Source organism: Lithobates pipiens, unplaced genomic scaffold (assembly GCF_037356315.1).
Source record: "Lithobates pipiens isolate NorthernLeopardFrog02 unplaced genomic scaffold, aLitPip1_a1.2 Scaffold_19, whole genome shotgun sequence".
NCBI classification, from domain to species: domain Eukaryota; kingdom Metazoa; phylum Chordata; class Amphibia; order Anura; family Ranidae; genus Lithobates; species Lithobates pipiens.
Window position 1 is genome coordinate 35,772,839 of NW_027507764.1, and position 27,541 is coordinate 35,800,379.

At 46.8% G+C, this 27,541-nt stretch overlaps 1 protein-coding gene across 1 annotated transcript; it reads left to right on the forward strand.

The window, feature by feature from the left end:
• Positions 1 to 1,096: 1,096 nt before the first annotated feature.
• KLHL40 (kelch like family member 40) lies at positions 1,097 to 27,541 on the forward strand. Its single transcript, XM_077490652.1, has 6 exons — positions 1,097 to 2,372; positions 14,839 to 14,999; positions 16,742 to 16,849; positions 20,904 to 21,089; positions 24,264 to 24,410; positions 26,333 to 27,541. Exons 1-6 carry the CDS (start codon positions 1,245 to 1,247, stop codon positions 26,442 to 26,444), a joined length of 1,842 nt encoding a protein of 613 aa, XP_077346778.1. The 5' UTR covers positions 1,097 to 1,244; the 3' UTR covers positions 26,445 to 27,541.

Sequence of the window (27,541 nt, forward strand, 5' to 3'; positions counted from 1 at the left end):
CTATCACTCCCAACCTCAAATCCACAACCAGGCCCAGTAAAAACACATAGTCCTGGTTAAATTGACCTATTTCTACCTCCTACACTATCAAAAACACCACTAAGCATTGTTTTTGTAGTTGGTAGTTACCAAAATGGTAGGGGCGCTACAACTACAATACAAAGTTCTACTAATTTCGTCTGGACTGTGTGTATGTGTAATTGCCACCACTCCACGCTGCACCCACTTACACCCAGATTTCCACAGCTCCAGATTATAGGGGTCATTCAAGCAAATAAACATAAAATTTGAATTATTGCCAGCAGGATCAATCATATTTTTTGTTTATATTATTAGAAAAAAAAAAAAACAGGTTGGACATTGTGGGCCAATCATTTTGCTTCTCACAGCATGGCCCAACTTTTAGACATATAGTTTCATAGTTAGTAAGGTTGAATAAAGACACCAGTCCATCTAGTTCAACCTAAGAGAGTGTCCACAATTGTCCCCATCCCTGTACATTGCATACTCACATTGGTCCAACAATCCAAGGTCCCCATTCATATACTAGGGCCAATTTTGGACAGAAGCCAATTAACCTACCTGCATGTCTTTGGATTGTGGGGGGAAACCCACGCAGGCACAGGGAGAACATGCAAATTCCAGGCAGCTAGTGTCATGGTTGGGATTTGAACCAGTGACCCTTCTTACTGCTAGGTGAGAGTGCTAACCACTGTGTTGCCCATATATCTGATGGAACATTCAGGATCTTAAAAGAGCATTCTATAAGAGGCTTCTGTTACAAAAGGTGAGAGCAGAAGACGTTTCAGAATTTGAGTCATGAATTTGGATCAGATCCCTAGAATATTTTAAATATGAAAACTTGCCACAGCCCTTCTTGGTAACGAGGACCTGGGTAAGGCCTGGGACTTCGAGTGATGAGTCACGCTTGAACAGAGTATGCCTGGTGTTCTCTCCGGCCGAAGGCAGCTGTCCCCTCTAGTTGTCCAATGTGTCACGTCAAGTAGCGATCACGTTACAGTCATAATTCCACTGCTTTGTAATGTTGTTGCTATATATATATATATATATATATATATATAGACAGGCAGCTGATGAGAGTAGTCAGCTGTAAAAGCAAGACTTGTCGTTGGAGCGTCGGGTTAGAGGTAGGAAAGTGCCTTCTGAGATTCATTCACATCAGTGGAAAGACCTGTCTGCCCAGGCTCTGTGGGCATAGAGACGATAACGATCCTTCTTTGAAAATGGCACTTCCCGTTCAACAAGCCGAAGAGCTGAGGCTCTACCAACAAACTCTTCTTCAAGATGGGTTGAAGGACATGCTAGACCACAATAAATTTATAGATTGTGTTTTGCGGATCCAGGGGAAAGAATTCCCTTGTCACCGTCTGGTCCTGGCAGCCTGTAGCCCATACTTTCGGGCCATGTTCCTCTCGGACTTAGAAGAAAGCAAGAAGAAGGAAATCGACCTTGAAGATGTGGATCCTGATGTCATGGGGAAGATCCTTCACTACATCTACACCTCGGAGATCGAGATTACCGAAAAAAATGTCCAGGATATATTTTCAGTGGCCAACATGTTTCAGATTCCTTCCATATTCACTGTGTGCGTATCATTCCTTCAGAAAAAACTGTGTCTTAGTAACTGCTTGGCTATCTTCCGACTGGGCCTTATGTTGGATTGTCCTCGCTTGGCGGTCTCCGCACGGGACTTCTTGTGCGATCGTTTCAACCTCATCACTAGGGACGAGGAATTCAGCCAGCTCTCCCCCGATGAAGTTATTGCTGTTATCTCCAGTGACTCCCTTAATGTGGAGAAGGAAGAGGATGTATTTCAGGTGGTCATGAAGTGGGCAGCTAAGGATAAAGAGAACCGGGCCAAGGCCTTGCCGGTCATCTTTGAAAGCATTCGGTTCCGTCTGATGCCAGAAGACTACATCAACAACAAGGTGGAGAAACACGAATTAGTCAAGTCAAACTCTGAACTCTTGAAAAAGCTTCAGATGGTTAAGGACACTCCAAAAGGTAAACTACCAGTGGTCAAAAAGAAGGCAGCAGAGCAGAGCAAAGATGGGGAGAAAGTTGTTAATGGTGATGTGGAGGAGGAGGAGGATGAAGATGTCCTACCGGGAATTCTAAATGATACTCTGAGATTTGGCATGTTCCTGAAAGACCTCATATTCATGATCAGTGACACAGGAGCAGTGGCCTATGACCCAAATGCCAATGAATGTTATTTTGCCTCATTGTCAGCTCAGATCCCAAAGAATCATGTCAGTTTGGTCACAAAAGAGAACCAGATTTTCGTGGCTGGTGGACTTTACTACAATGAAGAAAACAAGGAAGATCCACTTGGATCCTACTTCTTGCAGGTAAGCTTTACAGTGGTGTGCAACGTGCGATGAAATGAAACTCATGCTTCTCTACCAAACAATTGTCCCTTAGCCCTTGTACACACGGTCGGAGAATCCGTCGGAATGTGTCCTATCGGACCATGTCGTCGGATAATCCAACTGTGTGTGGTATGCATCGGACTGATTCCGACGGAATATCCGTCGGACCCAATTTTCCAATATGTTGGAAATATTTCCCGACCAACTGGTCCGGTCGGACATACTCCGATCATGTGTAGAGAATTTTGATCGGACCAAGTGCCACGCATGCTCAGATCAAATTCCTACATCAAAGCTATTGGCTACTAACCTGAATGTAGTCCCATCGTAACGAAATTACGTCATCACGTTCTGAAAGATCAGATTTTTCGCCAACTTTGTCCGACCGTGTGTATGCAACAGTTGCGGACAAGATCCGATGGACAAAATCCGACGCACAAAATCCGACGGATTTGGTTGGCAAAATTTCCGACCGTGTGTACAGGGGCTTATACAACCTGGGACTGCATACATGCTCATTGCTCAGTACACATACTTGTGCTTGTGGAATCCCAGTGAACCCCCAAAGTTGTGGTGTAGGCTGTATTCATGAGCAGGCATGTGCTGTACAGGAATAATCAGGGTCAATAAGGAACTGAAATTAAAGTGATTTGAACAGGGTTTCTCAACCAGGGTTTCATGGAGCCCCAGGGTTCCTCCAGAGATTGCTGGGGTTCTTTGAGCAAAGAGCAATTTCTGCCTCTTAGATAATTTCCCAGTGGCTTCACTGATCTTTTTGGCTATCTGTTAGGAGGTTAAGCCTCATACACACTATCAGTTTTTCTGCTGAGTTTTTCTTTCAGGTTTACCAAAACCATGTAGTACAAGGGCTTGCATGACTGCATACAATTTGAAACTCCTAAGGTTTGGCCTCCATATTATATGGTTTTGGTAAATCTGAAGGAAAAACTCAGCAGAAAAAACTGATCGTGTGTATGGGGCTTTAGTCTTCCCAATGACCACAAGTGTAAGGAGCTTTCTTCCTCCACCAGGGTTCCATGGAACCATTGGGTTCCTCCAGAGGTTGCTAAGGGTTCTTTGAGCAATGAGCAATTTCTGCCTCTCAGATAAGTTCCTATTGACATCACTGATCTTTTTGGCTATCTGTAAGGGAGGTAATTCTTCCCAATAACCACAAGTGTAAGGAGCATCATTCCCACTGACTATCACACTAATGCAGCCTTTCTCAACCTTTTCAACACAGAGGAACCCTTGAAATAGTTCTCCGGTCTTGAGGAACCCCCTGCTAAAAATTAGAAATCTACAACTCATGATACAATAGTGTGATGGTCAGTGGGAAGAATGGTCCTTACACTTGTGGTCATTGGGAAGAATTACCCCCTTACAGAGAGCTAAAAAGATCAATGGTGTCGGTGGGAACTTATCTGAGAGGCAGAAATTGCCCAATGCTGAAGGAACCCCTACCACCTCTGGAGGAACCCTGGTTGAGAATCACTGCTCTAATGTATCATGAGTTGTAGATATAGTAATTTTTAGTAGGGGGTTCCCTAAGACCGGAAAGTTATTTCAAGGGTTCCTCTGTGTTGAAACGGATTTGATCAGCTGGGTTAAAATATGTGCATGTACAAAGCCACACAGCAGGCGTCATATTTATCCTTTATAAAAGAAGGAAATAAACATAAAGTATATTTGTTGCCCACAGCAACAAACCACACATGTCAATTTAATAGAACGGCGGAACTTTCAATTCCAATTTTTTGTTGAAATCAAAAAAGACCAGCAAAACCTAAAATAGTGGTTTCTACTGACCACAAGGGGTGGGATTAAAATCACTCTGGGAAAATATGGTTGCTTTCAACTAAATTGACAGTTTTTTTTTTTCCAATAAATTTTATTACATTTTTTGACAGTACAGATTAAAGACCTTGGCATTATTGTAATACAGTGTACAGTTTTTATAGATAATTAACCTCTTACTATCTCTAGGCCATTTGTCAATGGCTCTATTAATTGCCAGTTTTTTTTCTGTTTTTGATTCATATTGATTCATTATTGCTTAGTTTAGACTTGACAATTGATTTAATTTTGCTGGTCGATTGAACTCATGGATGGTAGTTTCTGGATTAAATTATTTGCCATCATATTTGCAGTGAAAACTGCCATGTGTGTGGTCAACTTCAGTTCCTGCTTTCTGAAGTAGAAGACAACAGAAACCAACAGCTTTTCTAAATCTTCAATCAGCCTTAAAATAAAGCTACAGGCAAAACCTTTTTTTTTTTTTGGATAGAGTAAGGACGGTTCATTATTTTTTGCCATCTGTGTTCCATTGGGGAGATTTCCCTTCACTTCCTGTCCCATAGCCAAAACAGGAAGTGTGAGGAAATCCCTACAAATTAAGGGAATCCCTTGAGGACCCCCCAGGTCACCAGAACTAGTGCCTCCATTGGAAGAATGCTCTCCTTTCAGTAGTAGTGAGAATGCCACCCATGGACAGCTAAAGAGACCATTGGGGGTATTCAGCTGACTCTACCAATTGGTGTTGACCCCAGAACCATGTAGGCACCATCAGATGGGAGCTCAGTCAGCCACAGTGCAAGGAACCCTTATGCAGCGTACACACGCCGGACAATTCGATGGTGTGTGGGCTCCAGCGGACTTTTTCATCGTAAAGTCCAGCGGACTTAGAAAGTAGTTTTGACTCAAAATTTGTCCGCCGGACTTGGCTTTCAACGGACAATCCATTCGTCAGTGTGCTAGTCCGGCGGACTAAGAATGACGCATGCTCTGAAGCAAGTACGAGAAGGAAGCTATTGGCTACTGGCTATTGAACTTCCTTTTTCTAGTCCCGTCGTACGTGCTGTACGTCATCCATCACGTTAGAAATCGCCGGACTTTCGGAGCGTCCATGTGTGGCCAAGTCCGTTCGTTATAAAGTCCGGCTGATTGTTTGCCGGACCAATTCCGCCGGACAGTTCGATCGTGTGTACGCGGCATTAGAAACCACTGGAGGATCTCTAGAGTTCCACAGAGCCTGGTGGAGAATGGCTGCTCTAAACATTGCGTCATAGAAAATGCTATAGATGTGTTACATAATTGCCGGACACTTTGCTGTCAAGCCTTAGGTCATATTCATTAACGTTACGGAAGACGGATATATAGTAGAGTGTGAAAAATCTATTTGCATTCCAATCACTGCCCTTTTTTAAAAGTCAGTTTAAATGAGATATACAGTATCTCACAAAAGTTAGTACGCCCCTTACATTTTTGTAAATCTTTTCATGTGACAACACTGAAGAAATGACACTTGTCTACAATGTAAAGTAGTGAGTGTACAGCTTGTATAACAGTGTACATTTGCTGTCCCCTCAAAATAACTCAACACACAGCCATTAATGTCTAAACCGCCGGCAACAAAAGTCAGTACACCCCCTAATGCCACGTACAAACGATCGGAATTTCAGCCAGCAAAAGCCCAATGGCATCTTTTCATCAGAATTTAGCTAACAGAATTCCCGCCAGCAAAAATTTGAGAGCGTGTTCTCAATTTTCCCAACAGAAAAACGTTCTATCGGAAATTCCGATCGTGTGTATGCAATTCCGACGCGCAAAAGCTCACGCATGCTCAGATTCAACTACGAGACGGAAGCTATTGGCTACTGGCTACTGAACTTCCTTTTTCTAGTCCCGTCGTACGTGTTGTACGTCACCGCGTTCCATCGGAATTTGGTGTGACCGTGTGTAGACAAGACAGCTTGAGCGGAATTCCGTCAGAATTCCGTTGGGAAAACCATCAGAGCTTTTTCCGACCATATTTCCGATCGTGTGTATGTGCCATTAGTGAAAATGTCCAAATTGGGCCCAAGTAACCATTTTCCCTCCCGGTGTCATGTGACTCGTTAGTGTTACAAGGTCTCGGGTGTGAATGGGGAGCAGGTGTGTTAAATTTGGTATTATCGCTCTCACTCACTCATACTGGTCACTGGAAGTTCAACATGTGCACTAATGGTCACTGATATGCTGCACTGATATGTGGCATTGATGGTCACTGATATGCTCACTGATGGGCACTGATATGCTGCACTGATATGTGGCATTGATGGTCACTGATATGCTCACTGATGGGCACTGATATGCTGCACTGATATGTGGCATTGATGGTCATTGATATGCTCACTAATGGGCACTGATATGCGCACAGATGGTCAGTGATATGTGGCACTGGGAAGAAATAAATAGACGCCCTCCCAGAACTGGACGACCGCACTGTAGCACTGTAGCTGCATGCGGCCCTTTGGTATGTGATGTGCGGCCCTTGGACCTCAGCAGTCTGTAGTGGGAACATTGATTAGGGGGATAGCATTGGATCTCTTCTATCTCTTCTTCCTCATGTAACATGTTCCAAGTCTCCTATTGTCTTCTGCAGCACACCCCCCCCCCCCCCCCCCCCCACCAACAATATATCTGTCCTCACTCTCTGACACTCATTTCCTCTGTTAGGGCTGCAGTCTGTAACCTCTAACACCCCTCGCAAGCATTATATATATATATATTGAACATTATGTGCGGCCCTTTGGTGATGTCAGGGGCCGCATTTGAGACCGCCCTTTTTTCTACACTCTTCCCTGCACACTCTGGCCCCGCCCACTTTTCCAGCTTGTTACATGCTCTGATACAGAACCCCGACAGTTGCTGCAGGCCGTGCACAGCGCAGCTCACAGTAGTAGACATGTGCAATTTGTTTCATTCAAAATAAATATTCAGACAAATTTTTCGACATTCAGGGATTTGGATATATCCAAATACCCCAATTCCGGTATAAACGAAGTTTACCGAATGCTCCGAATAACGAAACGAAATTCGTCCGAATTTCCGAAATCGGAATTGAAATTAGAATAAAATTTTACATCAAATTCCAGTCGCATTTGAACTGTAAACATGTTTCTGAAATCAAAGACTGTGGGGGTCATTTACTAAAGGAAACTCCGTTTTGCACTGCAAGTGCACTTGGAAGTGCAGTCGCTGTAGATCTGAGGGGGACATGCAAGGAAAATAAAAAACAGCATTTTAGCTTGCACATGATTGGATGAATAAATCAGCAGAGCTTCCCCTCATTTCAGATCTACCTCTTAGATTTAGAGCGACTGCACTTCCAAGTGCACTTTCAGTGCAAAGTGGATTTGCCTTTCGGAAGTAACCCCCAGTGCGTGTTATTAGAGTACCATTTCGAAATGATGCTGTTTTAGTCAAGCCAAAGGTGATTTAACCACTTCAGAATTTGCCCCCTTAATGACTTCTATTTACATCACATGATCAGTTGTCATTGGCTGACAGCTGATCACGTGGTAAGGGGCCGGGATCGACCCCTTACTCCGATCTGTGATCACCCGGGTCTCATTGACTCGGTGATCACAGCGCGCGATGCTCGCCGTGCATTGGGCACACGGGGAGTGTGCAAAGGGGGGTGGGAGTCTATTGATGTCCTCCCTACAAAGCAGACCCGCGCTGTAGCCATCATTCTACTATAGCGTGGATCTGAAGGGGTTAAGAAAGAACTGGGCTTTCCCTTTATCTGCTTGCCAACCAGCTGCCATCGTTATAAAGTGGCAGGTTGGCTCTCCTGCAGGAATTGCTATAGCTGTACGTTGGCTCAAGCAGACGCTGGCAGGCGGGAGCGTGCCCGCGGGTCAAGCGGACTCGATGGCTAGTAGAGGGGCAGAACGGGGATCTGTCTTTGTAAACAAGGAGAATCCCCGTTCTGACTGGACATGACAGGGATCTACTGTTCCAAGTGATCTCTGTCATGTCCCTGGCAGCCCATGCCCCCGACAGTTAGAACACACCCAGGGAACACAGTTAACCCCCTTGATCGCCCCCTAGTGTTAACCCCTTCCTTGCCAGTGTCATTTTTACATTGATCGGTGCATTTTTATAGCACTGATCAATGTAATAATGTCACTGGTCCCCAAAAAGTGTCATCTGGGGGTCAGATTTGTCCGCCGCAATGTCGCAGTCCCGCTAAAAATCGCAGATCGCTGCCGTTACCAGTATCCCATGGTTTGTAGACACGATAACTTTTGCACAAACCAATCGATATACGCCTAGTGTTTTTTTTTTTGTTTTTTTACCAAAAATATGTAGAAGAATATATATCGGCCTAAACTGATGAATACATTTTTTTTTTTTTTTTAGATATATTTTTTGGGGGATATGTATTATAGCAAAAAGTAAAACAAAAAGGTTTTTCTTTTTCAAAATTGACGCTCTTTGTTTGTTTATAGCGCAAAAAACAAAAACCGCAGAGGTGATCAAATACCACCTATTTGTGGGGAAAAAAAGGATGTCAATTTTTGTCTGGGTACAGCGCCGCACGACCGTGCAATTGTCAGTTAAAGCGACACAGTGCCGTATCGCAAAAAAAACCAAAAAAACGACCTGGTCATTAAGGGGACAAATCCTTCCGGGGCTGAAGTGGTTAATCTGAAGAGAGAGAAATGTGGAGGCTGCCATGTTGCCTGGCTGTCATGGTGATCCAATGGCTTTGGGCACTTCCTGACTTTCTGGCCCACAACACGTCTGCAGATCAGCCGTCCTGACTTCACTGTCATTTTTGCATGCCTACATGCCTGTTCCAGCTCAGGACTTGCTGAATTCAGGGGCAGCCAGGAAATTGGCATTTTTAAAAAAAGAGGTCTGCAACTGCGATTTATACATATGCTTCAGTGCAGCTTCCCTTTAAGAGACTCTTTTTTTTACATGGAAATCTGTAGCCTCGGGGAGAAGTTGGGAATGCTGCGAGGTGTCAATGCTTAGTCAGCGGATTTGAGCGCAGAGGAGCCATGGAGCAGAAGCGCTGGCGGGCGGCCATGATGCACATTCAGCTTTCTGTGGAACGAGGGGGAACTCTTGATCCCTTGCAACAGCTGAGACCGGGGCGCGGTGACAATGAGCGCAGCATGGGAGGAGAGGGGGGGGGGGGGTCACAGCAGTCATAACAGCTGCCAAAATACAGGACAAATTCTTGTCAGCGTCTGAAGGGTTAATCATAACCATGGAAATAAAAATTCCAGCTGCCATTAAATAATAGATTTAGCGGGGACGCGAATGATCACGTGTGCAATTTCTTCTTCATCTGGTCGGCTGACATGGGTCAAAGGTCCCATTTTTTTAGGCACAAGCCTGACCCCTATCCAAGATCCACCATCGGTAACCTCACCCGCGATGACCTGTGTCTAGATCCTTTCAGATATTAGTACATCAGAGGGTGACTGGAGATGTCGCTATGTACAGATGTTGCATAGAGAATTCCTTCTAGACATTTTCGCTCCCGTTACACTGAGAAGGCGGCACGTGGTTTAATGGGGGCCTGGTCTTGCAAATTGTTTCATAACCACTCTGCCTCCCAGACTACAGGACACGGCAAGGAGCATGTTGCTATAGGCAGGGCCGGTGCTATCACTAGGCAAACTAGGCAGCCGCCTAGAGCGCACTTCTGCCTAGGGTGCCCGGCCACTGGTGTACCTACACTCTTCTCTCTGAAGCAAACAGCTAAGTCTCAGCATCAGCAGGCAGCCGCCGCTCTGTTCGCACATAGTGTCAGAGGCACAGCGGAGGACTGTGTCTTTGTCCCGACTCCCGAATGAATGGAAGCAAGCAAACATTCATTGATGGGCGCTGGTGAGGTTGCATTTGATGGACGTTGGTGAGGCTGCATTAATGGGCACTGGTGAGACTGCATTTGATGGGTGCTGGTGAGGCTGCATTTTATGGGCGCTGTTGAGGCTGCATTTGATGGGTGCTGGTGAGGCTCCATTGATGGGCGCTGATGAGGCTGCATTGAAGGGAGCTGGTGAGGCTGCATTGAAGGACACTGGTGAGGCTGCATTAATGGGCGCTGGTGAGGCTGCCTTTGATGGGCACTGGTGAGGCTGCATTGATGGGCGCTGGTGAGGCTGCATTGATTAGCGCTGGTGAGACTTCATTTGATGGGCGCTGGTGAGGCTGCATTTGATGGGTGTTGATGAGGCTGCATTTGATGGGTACTGGTTAGGCTGCATTTGATGGGCGCTGGTGAGGCTGAATTGATGGGCGCTGGTGAGGTTGCATTTGATGGGTGCTGGTGAGGCTGCATTTTATGGGCGCTGTTGAGGCTGCTTTTGATGGGTGCTGGTGAGGCTCCATTGATGGGCCCTGGTGAGGCTGCATTGAAGGGAGCTGGTGAGGCTGCATTGAAGGGCACGGGTGAGGCTGCATTGATGGGCGCTGGTGAGGCTGCCTTTGATGGGCACTGGTAAGCCTGCATTGATGGGCGCTGGTGTGGCTGCATTGATGAGCGCTGGTGAGACTGCATTTAATGGGCGCTGGTGAGGCTGCATTTGATGGGCGTTGATGAGGCTGCATTTGATGGGCACTGGTTAGGCTGCATTTGATGGGCGCTGGTGAGGCTGAATTGATGGGCGCTGGTGAGGCTGCTTTTGATGGGCGCTGGTGAGGCTGCATTTGATGGGCGCTGGTGAGGCTGCATTTGATGGGGGCTGGTGAGGCTGCATTTGATAGGCGCTGGTGAGGCTGCATTCGATGGATGCTGGTAGACTGCATTGATGGGTGCTAGTGAGGCTGAATTGATGGGTGCTAGTGAGACTGCATTGATGGGTGCTGGTGAGGCTGCATTTTATGGGCGCTGTTGAGGCTGCTTTTGATGGGTGCTGGTGAGGCTCCATTGATGGGCCCTGGTGAGGCTGCATTGAAGGGAGCTGGTGAGGCTGCATTGAAGGGCACGGGTGAGGCTGCATTGATGGGCGCTGGTGAGGCTGCCTTTGATGGGCACTGGTAAGCCTGCATTGATGGGCGCTGGTGAGGCTGCATTGATGAGCGCTGGTGAGACTGCATTTGATGGGCGTTGATGAGGCTGCATTTGATGGGCGTTGATGAGGCTGCATTTGATGGGCACTGGTTAGGCTGCATTTGATGGGCGCTGGTGAGGCTGAATTGATGGGCGCTGGTGAGGTTGCTTTTGATGGGCGCTGGTGAGGCTGCATTTGATGGGCGCTGGTGAGGCTGCATTTGATGGGGGCTGGTGAGGCTGCATTTGATAGGCGCTGGTGAGGCTGCATTCGATGGGTGCTGGTAGACTGCATTGATGGGTGCTAGTGAGGCTGAATTGATGGGTGCTAGTGAGGCTGCATTGATGGGTGCTGGTGAGGCTGCATTGATGGGCCCTGGTGAGGCTGCATTTGATGGGCGTTTCATTAAAAAGGTGGGGTATACATGGGCAGGACAAAGGGGGTGGAGCTAGGGGGGCAGCAAACTGAGGTTTTGCCTAGGGTGTCAAAAAGTCTTGCACCAGCCCTGGCTATAGGCTGCTGCCATGTTCCAAAATAGAATTGGGTACTGCTTTCAAGTAACAGGAGACTGCTAGAGACTGCTTTCATTACAGAAGACTGCTAGGAATGTCTTTCAATACAAGAGACTGCTGGGGGCTGTTTCCATTACAGGAGACTTTCGGAGTACTTCCATTACAGGAAGCTGCTATAAAATTCTATTACAGAGGACCAAAGGAAATAGTTTCCATTACAGGAGACTGCTAGAGAAGGCTTAGATTACAGGAGACCACCAGAGATTTCTTCTACTAGAAGAGACCACCATAGACTTCTTCCAATGGAGGAGACCACCAGAGACACCTTCCAGCAGAGCACCCGTGGTTGCCGTAGACTGTTTTCATCACAGGAGACCACCAGAGACTTCTTCCAATGGAGGAGACCACCAGAGACTTCTTCTACTAGAAGAGACCACCATAGACTTCTTCCAATGGAGGAGACCACCAGAGACACCTTCCAGCAGAGCACCCGTGGTTGCCGTAGACTGTTTTCATCACAGGAGACCACCAGAGACTGCTTCTATCCAAGAAGACTGCCAAAGACAGTTTTCGCTAAAGGAGACTGACAGAGACTGCTTCCATCACAGAAGACTGACAGATTGTTTCCATCACAGGAGACCCCCAGAGACTGCTTCTATCCCAGGAGACCCCAGAGGCTGCTTCCTTCCCAGGAGACCCCAGAGACTGCTTCCTTCCCAGGAGACCCCAGAGACTGCTTCCTTCCCAGGAGACCCAAAGAGACTGCTTCCAACCCAGGAGACCCCAGAGACTGTTTCCATCCAAGGAGACCCCCAGAGACTGCTTTGATCCCAGGAGACCACTTCCATTACAAGAGACCACCAGAGACTGCTTCCATCACAGGAGGAGACCACTAGTGACTGCTTCCATCCCAGGGGACCATTAGAGACTGCTTTCATTACAGGAGACCCCCAGAGACTGCTTCCATTACAGGAGACCATCAGAGAGTGCTTCCATCCCAGGAGACCACTTCCATTACAGGAGATCACCAGAGACTGCTTTCATCACAGGAGGAGACCACCAATGACTGCGTCCATCCCAGGGGACCATTAGAGACTGCTTTCATTACAGGAGACCCCCAGGGACTGCTTCCATCCCAGGAGACCATTAGAGACTGCTTCTATTCCAAGAGACCACCAGAGAAACCTTCCATCCCAGGATGCTACCAGAGATTACTTCTTTCCCAGGAGACCACCAGAGACTGCTTCCATCCCAGGAGATCACCAGAGACTGCTTCCATCCCAGGAGATCACCAGAGACTGCTTCCATCCCAGGAGACCACCAGAGACTGCTTCCATCCCAGAAGGCTACCAGAGATTACTTCTTTCCCAGGAGACCACCAGAGACTGCTTCCATCCCAGAAGGCTACCAGAGATTACTTCTTTCCCAGGATACCATGGGAGACTGCTTCCATCCCAGGAGACCTCCAGAGACTGCTTCCATCCCAGGAGACCCCCAGAGACTGCTTCTATCCCAGGAGACCCCCAGAGACTGCTTCCATCCCAGGAGACCACCAGAGACTGCTTCCATCCCAGGAGATCACCAGAGACTGCTTCCATCCCAAGAGACCACCAGAAACTGCTTCCATCCCAGGAGACCACCAGAGACTGTTTCCATGCCAGGAGACCACCAGAGACTGCTTCCATCCCAGGAGATCACCAGAGACTGCTTCCATCCCAAGAGACCACCAGAAACTGCTTCCATCCCAGGAGACCACCAGAGACTGCTTCCATCCCAGGAGACCTCCAGAGACTGCTTCCATCCCAGGAGACCCCCAGAGACTGCTTCCATCCCAGGAGACCCCCAGAGACTGCTTCCATCCCAGGAGACCACCAGAGACTGCTTCCATCCCAGGAGATCACCAGAGACTGCTTCCATCCCAAGAGACCACCAGAAACTGCTTCCATCCCAGGAGACCACCAGAGACTGTTTCCATGCCAGGAGACCACCAGAGACTGCTTCCATCCCAGGAGACCACCAGAGACTGCTTCCATCCCAAGAGACCACCAGAAACTGCTTCCATCCCAGGAGACCACCAGAAACTGCTTCCATCCCAGGAGACCACCAGAGACTGCTTCCATCCCAGGAGACCACCAGAGACTGCTTCCATCCCAGGAGACCACCAGAGACTGCTTCCATCCCAGGAGACCACCAGAGACTGCTTCCATCCCAGGAGATCACCAGAGACTCCTTCCATCCCAAGAGACCACCAGAAACTGCTTCCATGCCAGGAGACCACCAGAGACTGTTTCCATCCCAGGAGATCATCAGAGACTGCTTCCATCCCAGAAGACCACCAACAACTGCCCATAATACGAGACAGTTCTATAATGGACAGTTATTTTTTTTAGACTTGCCATAGGGATTCAAGCCAACTAGAGAGTTGGAGTGTGTTAGGAAGGCGGCCATGCTGTTTTCTTGGGGTGTTAAAAAAAGAAATAGATGGAAAAATATAACCTGAATAGATTACATCACTTCTGTGTCAATTCAAGAGCCAGGCTGTACTTTGTATGTGTATCCCCCCCAGGGCAGGGCCTGCAGAACACCTCCTCCTCTCCTCCTCTCCATAATATAGTGGAAGGTGTTCTGTAGTACCTGGAACAGACTATCAGAGATGGTTGAGATAACGCTGCAGAGAGTTTATAGGACATCCCTGGATTTTTGACAAGTTCAACAGGGGTTTTTTTTTGTTTTTGTTTTTTACCTATTACCTATTTACCTATTTACCTATCTACCTACCTATATAACAAAATATTTTCATCAATATTTTTCTTTAATCAAAAAGAGGTAAATAAGAGAAGTTTATTGTTTGGGTTTACAAACCTAACAATTTGTTCAGTAAAGGTGCTGACTACACTGCTTTTCATAGATATCCACGCTTTTTATATGAAATGTTATAATTATTCAAATATGACACAACCGAAATGTAAAAATGTGTGCCGGCAATTGTTTGAGGGGTTAAAAAAGGAAGTCATTGGGGAAGCTCTATTGTTGTCTATCTGATAAATATCTATGTGGTGGTTCCATTCTAACTCTGGCTCTCTGCTCCGACAGTTTGATCACCTGGACTCGGACTGGCTGGGAATGCCGCCCGTTCCGTCCGCACGCTGCCTCTTTGGCCTTGGAGATTCAGAGAATTCCATCTACCTGATTGGTGGGAAAGAGCTGAAGGAAGGAGAGCAGACCCTGGACTCGGTCTTGTGCTACGACCGCCCGTAAGTAGCCACATACGAGTAGTCATCGGTAGTCATCAGTCTATAGAGTGCTGGAAGGATGTGAGGACCACAACAGTAAAATAATTCTAGCAAAAGATTTTATTAAACACAATGCAAACATAGAATGCCAACGTGTTTTGGGTGCTCACATCTCCTTCATCAGTGGTTGTGTGCTGGAAGGATGTGAGTGCCACAACAGTAAGCTAATTCTAGCAAAAGATTTTATTAAACACAATGCAAACATAGAATGCCAACGTGTTTCGGGTGCCCACATCTCCTTCATCAGTGGTTGTGTGTTGGAAGTGAAAGAAAAATGTGTTCTGGATTTCAATTCTGTGCTTGGAACGTAGCTCTCTGTTTTTTGAGACATCCCAAGAGGTCCCCGGGGAGGGATCTATAGAGCACTGGAAGGATGTGAGTGTCACAACATTCATTTCATTCTAGGGAAAGCTTTTATTAAATATGATACAAACATAGAATGCCAACGTGTTTCGGGTGCTTGCATCTCCTTCATCAGTGGTTGTGTGCTGGAAGTGAAAGAAAAATGTGTTCTGGATTTCATTTCTGTGCTTGGACGTAGCTCTCTGTTTTTTGAGACATCCCAAGGGGTCCCCGGGGAGGGAGCTATAGAGTGCTGGAAGGATGTGAGTGCCACAACATTAAAGTGGAGGGCCACCCTGAAAAAAAAATACATTAAAAATTAGAAAAAAATCTGAAAAAAAATTTTTTTTTTTTTAACTTACCAGAAATGCCTGTTGCTAGGCACATCGTCCTAATCTCCCTCTTCCTCCTCCGCGGAGATCTTCTATCTTCTCTCCTCCGTGCGGCATCTTCTGGGTAATGGGTTGCGCTGTGTTCTGGGAACTGTGTGTCCCAGAACACAGCGCGTCTCATTCACAAAGCACTGCGCGACTCGCGCATGCGCAGTAGGAAACGGGCAGTGAAGCCGCAAGGCTCCACTGCCTGTTTCCCTTAGCCAAAATGGCGGCGCCGGGACCCGAGAGCCGAGGGACGGGTCAGCCTCGGGCGGCCGACATCGCGGGCGCCCTGGACAGGTAAGTTGGCTTATTAAAAGTCAGCAGCTGCAGTATTTGCAGCTGCTGACTTTTACATTTTTTTTTAAAACTGGCCCTCCTCTTTAAGGTATTTCTAGCAAAAAGATTTTTATTAAACACCATAACCAACATGTTTCGGGTGCTCACATCTCCTTCATCAGGGGTTGTGTGCTGGCAGTGAATGAAAATGTGTTCTGGATTGAAATTATGTAAATAAAGTAGGTGGTAGAGCAGTCGGGCGTCAGTGTGATAGCTTTACCACTGGCGCCTGTCCACCTCCACTATCTGTTTTTCTTCACTGAATTGCAATCCAGAACATATTTTTAATGCATTGCCAGCACACAGCCCCTGGTGAAGGAGATATGAGTCTGTGACTGTGGGGGGGGGGGGGGGGGGCATTAGAGTGTAAGCTCATTTGGTGCAGAGAGTGATGTGACTGGCTCGGTGTTCTTTATACAGCGCTGTGGTATATGTCAGAGCTATAGAAATGTATAATTATAATAGTGTGTGACTGTGTGGGAAATTAGAGTGTGAGCTCCTATGGTGCAGAGACTGATGTGATTTGTCTCTTGTGATATATGTCGGAATAAACCTAATACATTTTTTTTTGCAGTTATAAAAATGTTGCCTTTAAAAAAGTCCATTTATTTTTGATGTCTAATTAAGGTCTCTGTTGATTATTTTCAGGTCCTTTAAGTGGGGGGAGTCGGACCCCCTGCCCTATCAGGTGTATGGACACTCTGTGGTCTCCCATGAGAATCTGGTCTATGTGATTGGAGGGAAGGGGAGCGATAAGTAAGTAACGCATTGATATCAGGCACAGGCTATGGAGGCTCCATTGTTATACAGGATCAGCCTGCTTTCCTTCCAGTCTCCTACTTCACATGCCTTTGCCAATGGTTCTTTCCAACACATGATATTCCATCTTGGGGGGGGGGGGACCTGTGAGAGGAGCAATGCGGCTTGTGTGCCCATCCCCCGAATAGACATATTGAAGTTTGCACTCTTTCGCAGCAACAGAAATTGTGGGAGGGTGACACCATCATTTGGCTTTGTTGTGGCCTCAGTGGTTTGGGGGGGAGGGGGGTTCTAGGTGTTCTGGTGGACACCTCACCATCAGGGTCCCCAAGAACTGAAAGGAAGCAGCTTTAGAACTAACGTGATGTGAAGTAACAATTCTGGCACACGGTATAACTAAAGGCAAACATTTTTTTTTTTTTAAATGACAGGGGTTATAACCCTCCTTTACTCTAAATCGGGGAAAAAATATTTTGCCTATAGTTTTAGCATCTGCTTTGGAAGGAATAGTGCCCCATCATTGGTGTCAGTGGGAGGAATGGTGCCCCATCATTGGTGTCAGTGGGAGGAATGGTGCCCCATCATTGGTGTCAGTGGGAGGAATAGTGCCCCATCATTGGTGTCAGTGGGAGGAATAGTGCCCCATCATTGGTGTCAGTGGGAGGAATAGTGCCCCGTTATTGGTGTCAGTGGGAGGAATAGTGCCCCATCATTGGTGTCAGTGTGGGGGGGATAGTGTCCCATCATTGGTGTCGGTGGGAGGAATAGTGCCCCATCATTGATGTCAGTGGAGGAATAGTGCCCCATCATTGATGTCAGTGGAGGAATAGTGCCCCATCATTGATGTCAGTGGGAGGAATAGTGCCCCATCATTGGTGTCAGTGGGAGGAATAGTGCCCATCATTGGTGCCAGTGGGAGAAATAGTGCCCCATCATTGGTGTCAGTGGGAGAAATAGTGCCCCATCATTGGTGTCAGTGGGAGGAATGGTGCCCCATCATTGATGTCAGTGGGAGGAATGGTGCCCCATCATTGGTGTCAGTGGGAGGAATGGTGCCCCATCATTGGTGTCAGTGGGAGGAATGGTGCCCCATCATTGGTGTCAATGGGAGGAATAGTGCCCCATCATTGGTGTCAGTGGGAGGAATAGTGCCCATCATTGGTGCCAGTGGGAGAAATAGTGCCCCATCATTGGTGTCAGTGGGAGAAATTGTGCCCATCATTGGTGTCAGTGGGAGGAATGGTGCCCCATCATTGGTGTCAGTGGGAGGAATAGTGCCCCATCATTGGTGTCAGTGGGAGGAATAGTGTCCCATCATTGGTGTCAGTGGGAGGAATAGTGCCCCATCATTGGTGTCAGTGGGAGGAATGGTGCCCCATCATTGGTGTCAGTGGGAGGAATAGTGTCCCATCATTGGTGTCAGTGGGAGGAATAGTGCCCCGTCATTGGTGTCAGTGGGAGGAATAGTGCCCCATCATTGGTGTCAGTGGGAGGATAGTGCCCCATCATTGGTGCCAGTGGGAGGAATGGTGCCCCATCATTGGTGTCAGTGGGAGGAATAGTGCCCCATCATTGGTGTCAGTGGGAGGAATAGTGCCCCATCATTGGTGTCAGTGTGGGAGGGGGATAGTGCCCCATCATTGGTGTCGGTGGGAGGAATAGTGCCCCATCATTGATGTCAGTGGAGGAATAGTGCCCCATCATTGATGTCAGTGGGAGGAATAGTGCCCCATCATTGGTGTCAGTGGGAGGAATAGTGCCCATCATTGGTGCCAGTGGGAGAAATAGTGCCCCATCATTGGTGTCAGTGGGAGAAATAGTGCCCCATCATTGGTGTCAGTGGGAGGAATGGTGCCCCATCATTGGTGTCAGTGGGAGGAATGGTGCCCCATCATTGGTGTCAGTGGGAGGAATAGTGCCCCATCATTGGTGTCAGTGGGGGGAATAGTGCCCCATCATTGGTGTCAGTGGGAGGAATGGTGCCCCATCATTGGTGTCAGTGGGAGGAATGGTGCCCCATCATTGGTGTCAATGGGAGGAATAGTGCCCCATCATTGGTGTCAGTGGGAGGAATAGTGCCCATCATTGGTGCCAGTGGGAGAAATAGTGCCCCATCATTGGTGTCAGTGGGAGAAATAGTGCCCCATCATTGGTGTCAGTGGGAGGAATGGTGCCCCATCATTGGTGTCAGTGGGAGGAATGGTGCCCCGTCATTGGTGTCAGTGGGAGGAATAGTGCCCCATCATTGGTGTCAGTGGGAGGATAGTGCCCCATCATTGGTGTCAGTGGGAGGAATGGTGCCCCATCATTGGTGTCAGTGGGAGGAATAGTGGGAAAAATGTACAAAAATGTGTGAGGGTGGGGTGGGGGGTTGGTTGCATGCCATTTGTAAATGCCCATTTCTAATGTGCCATGCACCAGAATACTGAAAGTGATTACTGCATCTATAATGTTCAGGGCAGTTTATGGTTCTTTATTTTTTTATATTGCTTTTCTCTTCCCTGAAAACTTTGCTTCTGATTTGTAAATAATAAAGTGGTTGTAAATCTCAGACATGAAATACGGACAAAGCACATCCCTCTATAGTCCTTACTTGTCTCAGTCCAGAGCACTAAGTGTCATTTTCTAAAAAAGGGTGACAGGGGAGGGAGCGCTCCAGCACACAGCCTGTGATTGACAGTCTCAGCTCTGTCTCTGTGTACTGTGTGAAGGGGGTGTGTCTCTTCCCTCCAATCAGCTCTCATTGAGCTCTTCAGAGTGTAACTTCAAGCGGAACTTCAGTCATTTCTTCATCTTTCCATCTATTAAATCTTCTGCCCTTGTTGTTGTTGTTTTAACTTTGGATAGTAAAACATTTTTTATCTGCCAGTAAATCCCTTATACAGCCCACTTCCTGTTTCTTGTCTGGTCATTATCCTATAGGCCAGTGATAGTGAACCTCAGCACCCCAGATGGTTTGGAACTACATTTCCCATGATGCTCCACTACACTGCAGATTGCACGAGCATCATGGGAAATGTAGTTCTAAAACATCTGGGGGTGCCGAGGTTCACCATCACTGGCCTAGGCTTATGACATCACGCACAGCGCTCTCTCTCACTCTCCTGAGAGTTTGTCGGGAAGGGAAGAGGGGTGAGTCATAAGAAGGCCAATGAGAGCTGCAGAGCTGGGGGTGTGCCTCTGTGTAAATCCAGGAAGTGAACAGGCTGCAGCTTCAGCTGCCCACAGTTAATATGGCTGCAGCCAGACTCAGCGGAGGGAGTTTTCTGCAGCATATTTAGCAAATACAGAAATCACAGTATATATAAAATAATATGCAAGGAGGTTGGAGGGAAGCTTCAGAATGGCAAAAGATGTTTTTATTGCAAATTATGAAACTGCAGTACCTCTTTCAGCTGCCCACCCCCTGATTTCTGAAAGCTCAGACAACTTGTATAAATTCTGCATCTTAAATGGCTGTAGAGAAGAGAGGGCTGCAGATAAACGGGTGCAACTTATGTAGGAGGATTTGTTTCATCTCTGTGTGTCACCTGAGGCCGGTCACCTCACTGGGTGTATGGCCATAGCTCCCAACTGTCCCTGATTTGGAGCAATGTCCCTCTGTCCCTCATTTGTCCCTCATTTTGGTCTGATCTATATAGTTGTATATAAAAATGCACTTTTTATCTTTCAAAAAGTGTTTCCCAGCGCTAAACCTTTCATCCAAATTCTAAATTTGTACATTTTAAAAGCCAATATAGTGGTAAAAAAAGTCCCTTGTGGATTTAATTGACGTTTTTTTTGGGTTAATTCTCCTTTAAGAGGGTGTGGCAGGGGGCGTGTCCTATGCCTACATACGTTTGTTAGTAGGTGTCCCTCATTCCTATCTCAAATATGTTGGGAGGTAAGTGGAAGGGTTTCGATCCAGTTGAATTGCACTCCTCTGCAGTGCCGGCACTGAGGCACTGCGCCCTCCTCTACAGACTGCTACTTTGTTGCTCTCGGGTTCCTGACCCCCCGCGTTGAACAAATGATACAAAAACTGACCTCGGCCGCTCTTCACTCTCTGCAGGAAATGTCTGAACCGCCTTTGTGTCTACAACCCCAAGAAGTTTGAGTGGAAGGATTTGGCTCCCATGAAGACGGCTCGCTCTCTCTTCGGGGCGACCATTCACAACGGGAAGATCCTCATCGCTGCCGGAGTCACCGACACGGGGCTCACCAACACCATCGAGGCCTACGATATCAAGACTAACAAGTGAGCCACACCAAACCATCATTCTGTGTTTACAGAGACCCTGTCGCCAAACTAAAGCAAAATATGGCAGCCCCCGCCCTGTACCGGCACCGCCATCATGGCACATGCGCCAAAGGGCTCTTCCATGGTTTTGGGGAGGGGGGGGGGGGGTCCGGGCAGACAGAAGCCTTTGGCACATCTGGACACGTGCAAGTGATTTTCCACGCATGCGCAAAGGCGGGAAAGGTCTTGGGTCTTCCATGATAGATGCTTTTGCGCATGCGTGGGAAACCCAGTGCGTATGTGGATGTTCATGGGGCCACAGGGCTCACTTGGGACCCAAATCCCTGATGGTGCAATTATACCACCTGCGTATTAGTTGGGCAAATTAGATATTTGCCAGCACACCAAGGATCGGCACAAAGTGACATCCAAACAGGTAGTTTATTGCATGATCACAAGAAAGGTGTAACGCAGGACCCCTTCGTCAGGCAAGGTGCAACGTTTCCGAGTCACGCAGGACCCCTTTGTCAGGTCCTGCTTGACTCCGAAACGTTGCACCTTTCTTGTGATCATGCAAAAAACTACCCGTTTGGACGCCACTTTGTGCCGATCCTTGGTGTGCTGATCACAAGAAAGGTGAAACGTTTCGGAGTCACGCAGGACCCCTTCGTCAGGCAAGGTGCAACGTTTCGGAGTCACGCAGGACCCCTTCGTCAGGCAAGCCTGACGAAAGGGGTCCTGCGTGACTCCGAAACGTTGCACCTTTCTTGTGATCATGCAATAAACTACCCGTTTGGACGCCACTTTGTGCCAATCCTTGGTGTGCTGATCACAAGAAAGGTGCAACGTTTCGGAGTCGTGCAGGACCCCTTCGTCAAGCAAGGTGCAACTTTTCATAGTCATGCAGGACCCCTTCATCAGGCATGCCTGATGAAGGGGTCCTGCGTGACTCCGAAACATTGCACCTTTCTTGTGATCATGCAATAAACTACCCGTTTGGACGCCACTTTGTGCCGATCCTTGGTGTGCTGATCACAAGAAAGGTGCAACGTTTCGGAGTCGTGCAGGACCCCTTCGTCAAGCAAGGTGCAACTTTTCATAGTCATGCAGGACCCCTTCATCAGGCATGCCTGATGAAGGGGTCCTGCGTGACTCCGAAACATTGCACCTTTCTTGTGATCATGCAATAAACTACCCGTTTGGACGCCAATTGTGCCGATCCTTGGTGTGCTGATCACAAGAAAGGTGCAACGTTTCGGAGTCACGCAGAACCCCTTCGTCAGGCAAGGTGCAACGTTTTGGAGTCACGCAGGACCCCTCTGTCAGGCATGCCTGACGAAGGGGTCCTGCGTGACTCCGAAACATTGCACCTTTCTTGTGATCATGCAATAAACTACCCGTTTGGACGCCACTTTGCGCCAATCCTTGGTGTGCTGATCGCAAGAAAGGTGCAACATTTCGTAGTCACGCAGGACCCCTTCGTCAAGCAAGGTGCAACGTTTCGTAGTCACGCAGGACCCCTTCGTCAGGCATGCCTGACGAAGGGGTCCTGCGTGACTCCGAAACATTGCACCTTTCTTGTGATCATGCAATAAACTACCCGTTTGGACGCCACTTTGTGCCGATCCTTGGTGTGCTGATCACAAGGAAGGTGCAACGTTTCGGAGTGGTCCTGCTTGACTACGAAACGTTGACTACGGGTGCGTGACTACGAAAAGTTGCACCTTGCTTGACGAATGGGTCCTGCGTGACTCCGAAACGTTTCACCTTTCTTGTGATCAGCACACCAAGGATCGGCACAAAGTGGCGTCCAAACGGGTAGTTTATTGCATGATCACAAGAAAGGTGCAACGTTTCGGAGTCAAGCAGAACCCAGGCATGCCTGACGAAGGGGTGCTGCGTGTCCCCGAAACATTGCACCTTTCTTGTATTGTGATCATGCAATAAACTACCCGTTTGGACGCCACTTTGTGCCGTTCCTTGGTGTGCTGGCAAATATCTTGTGACTTGAATCAGTATCCAAGCTGGTTGTTGCTGCAGCACCCAAACCTTGAGAGCTTATACCAGGAACGTGTGCCATGGGAATATGAAGTATCAGTTGGGCAACTAATACACAGATGGTATAATTGTACCATGCCACAAATTCTTTGCGTGACTAGATAGAGCTAATGTTTTTTGTCTCTGCTTATTTTTAATACCTTTTTGTAATAATAAAAATATTTTTCTATATTGAGATCGCTATCCTAAGTTCTTATGGTACCATTAAAGTGCCCTATTTGTTATTATTTTATATATTTTTATTATATTTATTTTATTATTTATTTAGTATTTATATTTTATTATTTATTATACTGTATATGTTTATGTATTATATTATTTTATTATATATTTTTATCATGTATTATTATTTTATTTCTATATTATATTTTATTTTGCTGTTATGGGAAAGTCCCCCCAGAGGGTTTTTTTTTTATTTTTTTTAGCAGGGAAGTAAATAAATAGTAGATGTAATTGTAAAAAATACATTCTTTATTAAAAATGAATGGCGTGCAGTGTTTCCACAAAAGTTAAAATATGCGCTGTAAAGGGGGCATGCCCCAAAGTGCAGAGAATGCAAACACAAATTTGTACATGATATTATATGACAACATGTCTAATGTATGACAAAGCCAGACGCGTTTCGACCCATTTTCGTTGGCGTCTTCTTCAGAGGATAGGTTTGCTGCAAAAGAGACTACATTTAGCACATCAGGTTGAAAAATGCATGAGAGCCTACATGTGCACAAAGTGGCAATTTCACATAGTTACCAATATATGCGGTGGGGACCTCCCAACCAAGATTTCCCCACCGCATATGGGTCGCAAGACCCCAACAAAATGGGTCGAAACGCGTCAGTTTGTCTTACATTAGACAAGTTGTCATATAATATTATGTACAAATTTATGTTTACATTCTCTGCACTTTGGGGCAACACTGTACACATTTTTAATAAAGAACGTATTTTTCCTATTACATCTACTATTTATTTACTTCACTGCTAAAAAAAAAAACCTCTGGGGGAACTTTCCCATAACATATTATCCATGGTGCGCAGCACTACTACCTCTCCTTATATGTGTCTTTCCCATGCTATGTTTTATTTTGCTATATATTTAAGAGTGGTCTGTTGCTGACCCTCTCTGGTTCCTCAGGTGGGAAGATTTCACGGAGTTCCCCCAGGAGCGCAGTTCCCTCAGCATGGTCAGCATTGGTGGAACGCTATTCGCTATCGGAGGATTCGCCACGGTGGAGAATGAGAGTGAAGAATTGGTGCCAACAGAACTAAACGACATCTGGAGGTGAGAAAAAAAAAACTGGGAGGGGGGGGGGGGGGGACATTTCCTCCATCAACATCCCCTGAAACACACATTTTTTTTGCATACGGTCATCTTTTTCTTCTATTTGTTCTATATTATACAGGATTTATATTGCCAACCATTTGCGCTGCGCTTTACAATATAGCCTCTTACACCCAGTTTTGTAGTTTTTGGTTGGATATGCTCTCACTGACAGCTATTCTTTTAACCCCTTCAACACCCGGGGCACTTCCAACCGAAGAATTAATTTTCAGCTTTCGGCGCTCTCGCACTTTGAATGACAATTGCGCCGTCATGCAACTCTGTACCCAAATTAAATTTTTATCATTTTTTTTTTCAATACAAATAGAGCTTTATTTTGATGGCATTTAATCACCACTGGGGTTTTTTATTTTTATTTTTTGTTAAATAAACAAAAAAAGACTGAAAGTTTGGAGAGAGAAAAAGTACACTGATAATCAGGGCACTGATCATCAGTGCAGTCCAATCAGTGCCCACCAGTGCTGCCAATCAGTGCCCATCAGTGCCTCCTCTTTAGTGTCACCTATCAGTCCTGCATATCAGTGCCCATCATTGCCACCTATCAGTGCCCACCAGTGCCTCCTCATCAGTGCCCACCAGAGCCACCAAATCAATGCAGTCTATCAGTGCCCATCAATGCCTCCTCATCAGTGCCACCTCATTAGTGCAGCATATCAGTGCCGCCTCATCAGTCCTTTCTCATCAGTGCCCACCAGTGCCACCTCATTAGTCAGCCTATCAGTGCCCATCAGTGCATCAGTGCAGTGTATCAATGCAGCCTCATCAGTGCAGCCTATCAATGCCCATCAATGCAGCCTCATCAGTGCAGCCTATCAATGCCCATCAATGCAGCCTCATCAGTGCTTCCTTATCAGTGCCCACCAGTGCCGCCTCATTAGTGCAGCCTATCAGTGTGTCAGAAACCATGAAATCAGACCGAGACAGAAGTACAGTTAAATCACACTTGTTTAATAATAAAAGTAAGAACAAAACGTAGTCAAAACATAAGCAGAGTTCAGGAACGTATAGTCAGACAAGCCAAACGTCAGGGAGCCGGAGAAGAACGTAGTAAAACAGCAAGCAGGATCTGGAGCCAGAAGGCATGTCAGCCAAGCAAGTCTTTCAACAGGAATGCAGGAGAGCGTCTCTGTGATGTTGACCAAGGCAAAGGCAGAGATCCTCTGGGCTGGACGGCTTAAGTAGGCAGGACTGATGAGCAGGATATCATCAACAGGTGAGTAACTGTGGAGAAATAGGAGCTGGCAATTAGCTGACAGCTGAGCGGCCAGCTCAGAGAAGGAGGGGTTGAGCCCAGCCTTGACACAGTGCCCATCAGTTCAGCCTATCAATGTCCATCAGTACAGCCTCATCAGTGCCACCTCATTAGTGCAGCCTATCAGTGCCCATCAGTTCAGCCTATCAATGCCCATCATTGCCCCCTCATCAGTGCAGCCTCAGTGCAAATCAGTGAAGGAGAAAAATTACCTGTTTCCAAAATGTTATAACAAACTATTAAAAATGTTTTTGTTTTGTTTTTTCCATAATTTTCTGGTCTTTATTTGTTTATTTAGCAAAAAATAAAAAGCCCCAGTGGTGATTAAATACCACCAAAAGAAAGTTCTATTTATGTGAAAAAAAATTATAAAAATGTCATATGTGTACAGCGTTGCATGACCGCGCAATTGTCATTCAAAGTGTGAGAGCGCTGAAAGCTGAAAATTGGCCTGGGCAGGAAGGAGGTGAAAGTGTCCAGTAGGCAAGTGGTTAAAACAGGTCAACATTACCAGATGCCAGCGGGCACTTAGCACTAGTCCAGTGTGTTAGCGGCAGTTCCCCGCACAGTGCGCCCACATTGACATGTTTTGTGTATGTTGCACTTCCAGGTATAATGAAGATGAGAAGACGTGGGAGGGAATGCTGCGCGAGATCCGTTACGCTTCTGGAGCGACTTTCATCCCTGTGCGCCTCAATACACTGCGGCTGACAAAAATGTAGCGGGATTCCGCCATCGAGAGCTGGACGTGATGCGTTAAGGAAAACGGGGGAGAAAAAATTAAAAATTGAAAGAGCTGAACTCAGGATGTTACACGGCAAAGTGAGCCTGACCTCGGAATGAGGGAAGAGGCCACAGAAAGTTTATTGAAAGGACGTTAATATTTGAAATACATAATTGCACTCATTATATAGGGCCAACATATTCCACAGGACTGAACCATTCACACCCATCTGTGTCCCCACAGGAGCTTGCAATCCATTCTCCGCAGCACACTAATGGCTCCTGTAAACATGACAGCACCTTGCCTTAGATCTTCTTTCACAAGCCCTTTGTGCAATATTGAAGAACACATATCTGGCATCCCTTTAGATGTGCATGCTCTTCCCTGCTGGATGCTGGGTGCTGCAGACTTTAGCTGTACAATCTGCTGATCAGTTGCTTGAGTACAGTTTATTACAGTGTTACCAAGCAACTGATCAGCCTATTGCAGAACTAAAGCCTGCACCACCCAGTGGCCATCAGAGAGAAGCATGTATGACTAAAGGGATGCTGGGCATGTGTTCTTTCATAACGCTCAGGAATAGCCGTACAGTAACTGACACCAGCCCTAAAGATCATACCCACACATAATGAATGATAGAAGTAATTATAGGCTGAGAAAATGAAAGTCTCGCTCCTCCAGCTGAAGAAGACAATTAGTGCAGGGACATTGATGGCAAGGAGTGCTGTGCTCAGAAAAATAAGAAGGTTTTAGTGGTGGGCCGTGGTCACTATGTCTTTAGAAATGTATTTGGAAGGGTGATACAGGAAGTGTCCAGGTGTCTGATCTTAGTTTAGGGAAGATCCCCGTTTTCAGGAAAGACGGGACGACGTTTCGGCTCTGCAATCATTCTTCAACCAGAGGACTTTGCCAAGAAAAGCAATGAAGGTGTTCTGTGACCATTAGATGTCTATGTATGGTGTAGAAAGGACGTAGCTCGCCTCATCTTCAATTGTTTTCCAAAAGTAATAATCCGATGACGTCTACTAAAAACTGATTTTTTTTCTAACACAATCGAATTGTATGTTGGGGGGGGGGGGGGGATTTTTGTCAGAA

Bases quoted from the DNA above. Each gene is read 5' to 3' on its own strand.
- KLHL40 (XM_077490652.1), top strand. From the start codon at position 1,245: ATGGCACTTCCCGTTCAACAAGCCGAAGAGCTGAGGCTCTACCAACAA. The intron at 15,000-16,741 runs GTAAGTAGCCAC...GATTATTTTCAG, and splicing joins GTCTTGTGCTACGACCGCCC to GTCCTTTAAGTGGGGGGAGT. The intron at 21,090-24,263 runs GTGAGCCACACC...CTGGTTCCTCAG, and splicing joins TACGATATCAAGACTAACAA to GTGGGAAGATTTCACGGAGT.